Source organism: Phaseolus vulgaris, chromosome 2, assembly GCF_051622355.1.
Source record: "Phaseolus vulgaris cultivar YP4 chromosome 2, ASM5162235v1, whole genome shotgun sequence".
Lineage (NCBI taxonomy): Eukaryota > Viridiplantae > Streptophyta > Magnoliopsida > Fabales > Fabaceae > Phaseolus > Phaseolus vulgaris.
Genome location: NC_143499.1, coordinates 13,667,413 through 13,676,406, shown reverse-complemented (window position 1 = coordinate 13,676,406; position 8,994 = coordinate 13,667,413). Strand labels below are relative to the sequence as shown.

General features: G+C 32.8%; 1 protein-coding gene across 2 annotated transcripts; it reads right to left on the bottom strand.

The window, feature by feature from the left end:
- Positions 1-746: 746 nt before the first annotated feature.
- LOC137810728 (aluminum-activated malate transporter 4) lies at positions 747-8,094 on the bottom strand. Of its 2 annotated transcripts, none has more exons than XM_068612138.2 (6): positions 7,510-8,094; positions 6,463-6,600; positions 2,828-3,097; positions 2,564-2,700; positions 2,322-2,468; positions 747-1,493 (listed from the first exon to the last, which is right to left on the bottom strand). In XM_068612138.2, exons 1-6 carry the CDS (start codon positions 7,868-7,870, stop codon positions 885-887), a joined length of 1,662 nt encoding a protein of 553 aa, XP_068468239.1. In that variant the 5' UTR covers positions 7,871-8,094; the 3' UTR covers positions 747-884. The 2 variants fall into 2 exon arrangements, with proteins under 2 accessions (XP_068468239.1, XP_090154424.1); XM_090298298.1 differs by having other exon boundaries at positions 7,514-7,946.
- Between the last annotated feature and the right edge of the window lie 900 nt (positions 8,095-8,994).

The following is an 8,994-nucleotide window of genomic DNA, read 5'->3' as shown; positions in this document are numbered from 1 at the left end:
CAATATATGCTTCCACAAATCGAAATATATTGATTTTTTTTTATTATAAATGGAATCATTTCATCCTATTTTAACTCAATTTCTTAATAATATATTGATAAACATCACCTGGTCGTGTAGTAAACGTCTATTTATATGTTATCTAATATATATGTATACAAAATGCAACTTTCTTTAGACTAATATTATTAACATAAATAAAATTAAAATGTACGATTAATAAAACCTAAAAATCAGATTAAATATGTCATTGGAATATTTTTTATGACGTGTTGTAGTTTCCACATCGACTAGTGATGAGAATATTTCATTGTATATAAGTGGGTGCAAACCTCATCCCATGAGCCGGTTTTATGGGGTTGAGTTAGGCTTAAAGTTCACTTCGTAATCTAGTAACAGAGTCATTTAAAGTCTATCTTAGTGAGTGTTTGTTGGGTTTATCATGTCAACCGTTATCGGACCACCCATAATCTGTTGTACCACGCACGAGCTGTCACTCTCGACGTAAGGCGTGAGGGGTGTCTTGGAGATAATATGAATAAATAAATAATACTTCAAAACCAACACAAGCAACCAAAATAAATGTTCTTTCGTTGTTTTTCGTATAAAAAAAATTGAAAAGTAACTACAGAAAAATTAAATTTGATCTTTTAGAGAACACCAAAATAACATAAAAGAAAAACATGAATGGAATGAAGAAAATAAAAAAGATTACAAGTATAATCTGCAAGAAATAAAAATGAAAATTTAAGAAAGATGCGGAATATTTTATGGACGGGGACTATAATATATCATTATACATTATACTTAGATATATGATTATGGATACCTCCACTATTGTAAAAAAATAAAGTTGCAACTGTGGTCCATAGTGTCATTGTCACCTACTTTAACATTGGTTGGTCAAATGGATCTTTGAAATTGGCCTTCTCACTGAGATCTTGGAATTCATCCACAAGATTTTGAAGCCTGGCAACAAACTCTATTAAAAGGGAAGCAAAGGTTGCCAAAGACAAAGAGCTTGCACTTTCATATACTTTGGAATCTGGCTCAAGTAACATGTTATCTCCCAAAAATGAGAGGCGTGGCCATGATATTTTATTGCACATCATGTTTTCTGAAATGTGCAATTCAGGAACTGAGGACTCTATACTTATGTTAAGTCTTGAATCAGCCCCTCTTTCACTGAGGAAAGAGATGAGTGATTGTTTGTTTTTATGGTCTTTGAGATCAATCAAATTGTCATGATTTTCAACTTCTTCTTTAGGCTTTTTTGCAGCTTTCCAGCTCTCTGAATTGACCAAGAGGAATGATTGTTGGTCAATCTTCATCTGCAATTGCTCAGCTGCATCATGCACGTTCAAGAGTATGTCTATATTGCTTACCTTTTCCATCTTTTCCACTTTGCTTCCAAGTTGACGCAAAACTTTAGCTCCTTCAGTGCCAACCCTCTGAAGTTCATTACTGAAAACCAGTCTTTTTTCTGGGGGTGCCTGTATAAATATGAAATTTGAATACCAACAATGTAATAATAGTAACACCTACATACGTCAAAAATATACATAAAAAAACGAAGGGAAATTTTATGAATCATTGCTCGTTATTATTAGATTTCACAATTTCAGGGTGAGCTAGAAGACCTCAACATGGTCCAAAATACCATCATGTTTTCCTCAATGTAGATAGTACAACCACAACTTCATTTATTATATATAACTTGTGAACCAGCAAAATTTCCTGCCTTCCCAAACCAATTGGTATATGACCCATCATCTACAGTAATTTGGACTTGTCACTTAATTATATTCAGTGAGCATGCGTTAATTTTACTGCAATGATCAGGGGATGTAGACAAAAAGGAACAAAATATAACAGGTTCGTTTATCTGATCTTAAATATAGGGTGAGAGAAAGGAAAAGAACTGAATTTTGGATCTTAGTAGTAAGCTAATAACAGACTAGTAATTGATGCTATTCTTGGACTTTAGTTGGAGTCTTGAGAGAAATACAAACATTTGGAAAATGTTGAGAGAATGGAACTCGAGCCATCAAACGGGAAATATAAATTGTAATGCTAATATTGTATCTTAGTCATTACTCGAGTATCTTCTGAAATTTTTAACGGCTCAGCAGAACTCTACCTCAAACGTTTTGGAATAAATCAATCTAACTTGTTTAAAAAATCAGTCAAGTGTGCAGAGCCCATTACTAGCCAAAAGTTCAGTCATAGTTAAATCACCCCCCACCAAATAAAAGAACACTAACAAAAATGATAACAAAGCCAATATCGAGCATAGATCACTTAAGAAATGTTCCTTTTACCTGAATTTCTGAAAGTATGCATCCATGCATTGCCATGACCATGAAAGCACAATGCCTCAAAGCTCCGCTAACTTTAACATAGCTTCTCCAAGGATAACTGAATGTCTTGTATGGACCATGAGGTGGCTCCCATAATGCAAAATCTACCTGCGAGGATAAGATAAAATCATAAAATGTAGCACTAGTTTTTGCATTTAGGTTGTTGAAGAAGAGAGAGATGTAAAGTAAAAATATATGTATACCAAAGCATCCTCTTGACTTGACGATTGAACTGCTGCTCTATAGCCACGGTAGAGTGGATCATCCGAGGCTTGATAAACAAGAATTTTTGAAGGTACCCTCTCGTATGCAACACATTGCAGGTACCCATTAACACAGCCTAAACATTGTTACAAAAGCAACCAGCTCAGAGTGACAACAGCATCAAATTCAACACAGAAACTAGGCATAAAACACCACTACAAGTCTTTGCTAGGTTCGGAACATATGAGGAAATTCAAGCAAACCTTCTAAAGATGCAGCAACTCCATTGAAATTTTTCACCACCAACTTATGCAGATCCTCCCCAGACCAGATGGGGTATATGAAAATATTTACAAACAAACATATGCCAGCACCAGTTGCAATAAGAATTAATCTGTAAAAAGCTGTGGAGAAAAATTCCCTGCTAGTTCTCCCAGATACCAATACAATACAAAACGTCAACAAAAACACACGAAAGCCATATTCATATGTCTTCATTCCAGGCAGTAGCTTCACATAACTTGCACAAAATCCTGCAAAACCACAAAAGCATAATCATTGATCCTAATTTTTTCTTTTGTAAACAAATATTGTAAATAAGCATAAGAGCTAGTAACATTATTTGAGCACAAAACTTGCATTATTTTTTATACCAGCTAATGATAGACGGTGTCTCGCTACACTATCTAGTGTGTCTTCGGTGGTGTAGATGGTCTCCCACTTGATCATCCAATCGTGGTAGCGAGAGACCGTCTAGTGTATTGTAGTGTGTAGACGATAATCGTCTAGTGTACTGTTATTTGTAGATGGTAACCGTCTAGTGTATTGTTATGTGTCTAATCTGTGTCTTTCTATAGATAGTTTAGTCTTCATATTGTCTAGTCTTTATGCTCTTACTAGACCGTAGTGTGTTCACACAATTCATATCATCTAGTTTGGTTAGACCATCTAAATGATTAGTCTGTACGAGTCTATTTTGTTGTTTATTTTCTTGTTTTGTTTAACATTTGATCTTCTTTTCGGCTGTATATATATTCATCCCTTGCCTTCTTTTTGGTTATGGAACAATAAAAAATTTATGATCTATTTTTCATTACTTGCTGGTTTTGTTTCTCTCTCTTTTTCGCTTTATTTCTCGCCTGATGTCATGGAATGTTCTATGAGATTATATGATTGCGTCTTGGAAGAACGGGTTGGATGCCATGATGGTTACTAAAGCTCTTAAAGAGAAGAGCTCTCCCACACTCTGCTTTCTGTTTGTCTCTTTTTCCTATTCTCTTTCTTGTTGCTTTTATCTTTCTTGATCTTCATCAATAGGAGAAGAACAATATGTGCATAGTTTCTTGTGTCTTCATCCAAATGGAACCTAACATTTGCGCTTGTATTGCCTGTTTTAGATCTCAGTAACTACCATTCTTAGAGCAGGTTGCTTATTACGGCTCTTGGCGCAAGAACAGAGTAGAATTTATAAATGGAAATTTCCCTTGGCCATCAAAAAGCGATGCTTGGAACCATTGCAACAACATGGTTGCTTCTTGGATCATTCACTCCGTCTCGATCTCTATTCGAAAAAGCATTATTTGGATGGGTTTTGCTATTGATATTTGGAATGATCTCAAAACCAGATATTCACAAGGTGATCTTCTTTGTGTTTCTAACCTTTAATTTGAAGTGGCTTCTCTCAATCAAGGTGATTTGCCTGTAACTGAATACATTACCAAACTGAGGATTATATGGGATGAGTTAGACAATTCTCGCCCCGAAACCATTTGCACCTCCAAAACAAATGTTCTTGCAATGTTCTTTCTATTATTAGTAAGAGGAAACATGAGGATTTGGCTATTCAGTTTCTTCGTGGCTTAAGTTTGGAAGATCTCACCTACTTCTTGGTCTCGAGATAGTCAGAGTAGTATTCACATTTCTCAACAAAAGTACACGCTTGATCTTCTCATCGAAATTGGAATGCTTGTATGTGCCCTGCTATCACTCCTAAGGTTCATTTTTCTCTCCTATTGTTGATAATGGAGAAAAACTTAATGCGACTGAATCTTCCTCTTATCGAAGACTCATTGGCCACCTCATTTACCTCACTGATACCCATCCAGATATCACATATGTTGCCAACAATTTGAGTCAGTTTGTTATCAAGAAACTGCTTTTCGCATCATTCCCTACCTCAAAGATGCTCCTGGTAATGGTATCTTTCTCATCTCACAAACCCTATGCAATAAAATCTTTTAGTGATTATGACTGGACTACATGTCCTCTCACGAGACGCTTTGTTACTGGTTTAGCATTTATCTTGAAGATTCTATAATTTCTTGGAAGTCTAAGAAACAACAAATAATATCCGTAAGTTTTTTTTTAAGTTGAATATCGAGCTTACCACTTTTGAAATGCAATGGCTCACTTACATTCTTCGTGATCTCCATGTTTAATTTTCTCAATCTGCTCTCGTATATTGCAACAGCCAATCTACTATTTAAATTGTTGTTAACCAAGTTTTTCAGGAACGAACCAAACACAGAAATCGATTGTTAAGTTGTTCGCGAGAAGATCAATGAAGATCTCATCAAGCTGCTTCCTATATGAAGCATGCTTCAAGTTGCTTTTATATCTTCCATGCTTCAAGATACAAATATATACACCAAACCTCTTTCTCCTATTATTTTCAACATTATATGTACCAAGTTGAGAATGATAAATATCTATTCTCATGTTGAGGGGCTATAAACCTTTTGTTTTGCACTATCTCTCGCTAGACAATCTAGTGTTTCTTTAGTGGTGTGGACCGTCTCCTACTTGATCCTCCAATAGTGGTATGGTCATAAACAATCTCTCATTAGAAAGTATAATAATGTATTTGTGTGTGTATACACCGCCTAGTGTATTGATGTGTGTAGATGGTAACTATCTAATGTGGTTTTGTGTAGACAGTTTTCTTTACAGACTGTCTACTCTTTTTATTTTAATAGATAGTCTATTCTTCAAATTGTCAAGCATTTTTTTAGTGTGTTCACACAACTCAAACTTTCTAATTTGCAATCAGGTTTGTTAGACCATCTTAATGAATAGTTTACGAGTCTGGTTTTGTTTTAGTTTCTCTCCCTTTTCGTTTCTTTACATCCCATTTGATATTATGGATCATTCTATGAGATTATACGATTACATCTTGAAAAAACTAAGAATGACAATGCGGTTTGGTCTGTCCCGCATAGGTTTGTCTCGCATAGAATATGCGAGCTAATTTTATTGGTCTGCCCTGCATAAGGGTTGGCTTGCGGGCCAGCCTGCATAGGAAATAATTTTTTTTTTAAATTGATGGAAAAAATATTTAAATATAATTTTTGAAAAAATCTAATTCTTTTTTCTATTTAGATTATTTAGATAAATGATCTCACACTATTATTCTCACGACACATGTATAATAAGATATGAATAAAAATTTTGAAATGTGAAAATTAGAGATTTCAAGAGTTATAAGAGTTATAGAATCTGTAAGTTAAAATTTGTGTTCCAGATTCTACAATATTCTAGATTAAACAATCCATAATACAAATTTATATTCCAGATTGTAGAATTTGAAATGGATAATTTTAGAATTTTTTTAAATACGAGGCTACATAAAGAAAATATTGAGGTACATAAAAAAAATTTAGATTTTTAAGGTACGCGGATTATGCAGATCAACCTACTCCATCCTGTATTTAACCTGTGCGGACTGTGAATTATGCAGGACATACCTAAACGGAGCAGTAGGTTAAAATAAAAAGTTCGTCACATGATTTTTTCCAAGAGATCATGAGTGAGCCCACTCAACTCACTCTATTTTATTATCCTAGAAAAATAGGGGATGTCGTTATATTATTAGTGAAAATAACATTTAAACACTCGATACCTGCAATAAATATAGAGAGTAGTATAGTAATTTCCTCAAACTTTCCGGACAGTACGGCCAACTCAGCAATACCCAGGGCAAGTCCTCCGGCAGAAATCGTTCCCAAAGAACGATTGAACCCTTTGCTCAAAGTCGCACCTAAACCAAATATCGCAAAAGCATAAAACAATATTAATTATAAAATTCATTAAAATGTGTTGTTACTTTTGTATGAAAAAATCATTCTAGTACCATCTTAAGTTTGATACACTTGCTCTAATATTATATGAAAATTAGATTAATGAAGTAAACAAAAGTTTAATTTAATATAAAAATTATTTATTAATCAATCATTCTTAATAACTTTAATCTGATTGTTCTTTAAAATTATCAAATTTATCACATAGATCTATACTACATTTCGATTAATTGAAAATGAAAGAAAACTAGTCTACTAATAGTATTAATAAGAGTAATTTAAATATGCATTGACTGTGATCTTTTACGGTTTACAAAAACTTGTTAAGTTACTTGAGACATTGAGAATACAAATTATAATGACAGTTGAAAAAAAGTTTAATAATTTATTTAGTTAAAAAAAAATATTACACTAAATTACCTTAAAACAATTTGGGTAAGAATTAAAATGTTCATATTCTGACTGTACAAATCTATTCTAGTATGTTATTTTACATTTTACTATAAATTATAGGAACGTTTTATTAAAAAAATCATTATTAGTACGAATTTTGTAATTAAATATAAAATAAAAGTAATTTATATTATTAATGAATAATATTACTAATTTTTTCTAATTTCTTTTAGCCTTTATCACGAAAACTAAAAAGAATACACTTGTAAAGATTAAGCATAACAAGTAAAGAAACTAAAGACAGTACACTTCTACAATTATCTTTTGGTGCAGAACTTTTTTGGGTTTTATTTATATTATTTTTGTATTAGTGAAAAATGTTGTAATAATGATAATAATAATAAATAAAATAAAACTTGTTTGTGAAGGAAAGTAAAAGTATAGAAAAGAGGAAGGAGAATGAGAATTGTGAGTACCTACGCTGAATTCGAAAACGAGAACGACGGTGAGAATGGCCCAGATGGAATACTTGCTTAACTGCTCCTCCTTTATGTAAATGAAAAGCGAAACCACAGCCAACGACAGCCCTGCCTTCGCCGCAAACACCACTTTCCTTCGATCCGATCGCGCCATCTCCCTAAGCTGGTAAAAGAATTCCCCAAACCCATCGCAGAACCTCACCATGCGACCCGAGAACCCATCCCGAATAGCTCCGCCGCCGCTGCTGCTGCTATTGTTGCCATTCAGCCTCAACTCTGAAAAATCCTTCCGCGAGAGCAGTCTCTCCTTGCTCCTCTCCGTGAATATCTGCCTTAACGAACCGTTTCTGGCCGCCATCAGCACTGTTCTTCTTCTACGTTACAACATCGTTTTCTGATTACAGAGCGTCGTCTTGTAAGAACAGTATGAAGATAAGAGAAAGAAAGTGTATGGAGCACCGAATTAATACTGCATTTTGTTTAAGCGTGATGCATTATAGTAATAATAATTGTACCGGTTGGATCTCGGAGGATTGAATAACGATAAATACGAAATAGTTACAATCAAATTTGAATGAGTCAGACTAAACATCTTAAGACACTTCTTTCATGATTTAAGGAAATCATTACACATATATGCTTATCTGATATATGTTCTGATCAAATGATTATCTAGTCCACATAAGTAGGGGTCCGTAAGTCAACATATAAATAGAACTTTTAAAAGCGAGAAAATACACGTTTTTCATATTCGACTAGAGCACCAAAAATACTAGTACTAATTTGAACGTCAAAATGTAATCGCAGATACCTCGACCGGCGGACCGACTAAATTTCTATCATCGTAAAAATTAGTAAAAAAAGAAAATACATATACACAAACATTGTTACACCTGTATTTCCGCTAATAATAATAATAATAATAATGTAATTATTATTATGAAGGAATTTCAAATTGTCAATTACCCACCATTCAAATACTCAATTATAAAAAATAATGCATTCTATTTAAATAATGCATTCTATTTAAAGTATTTTTTAAATAGAAATTATAAATTTATATTTTATAAGAAGTGACATTCACTTTACAGAAAACTATACTTACATCTTTTTAGGGAAGGATAAACAACATTACCATCTTTAGTTTTAAAATAAATACTTAATTTTTATTGTTTTAATAAATACTTGTGTTTATAAGAAAGTTACACTCAATTCCTTTATTATATTTAAACTATTCGAATTTTTTATAAAGAGTTAATTTTTATATTTAAAAAAATATTAATTTTTATTTAAATTTTTGGTAATATAATATTTTGAAATAAAAAAATGAATATCATTTATTATAAGAGGGATAGATCTTATTGTTATGTGAAAACTAAAAAAAGTGCGAACATATTTTTTTTTTCACAGTAAATCCAACTAAAAGAACATTTTGATTGATAAAATTATTGACCAATATTTACCCAAGTAAAATTGTTTCAC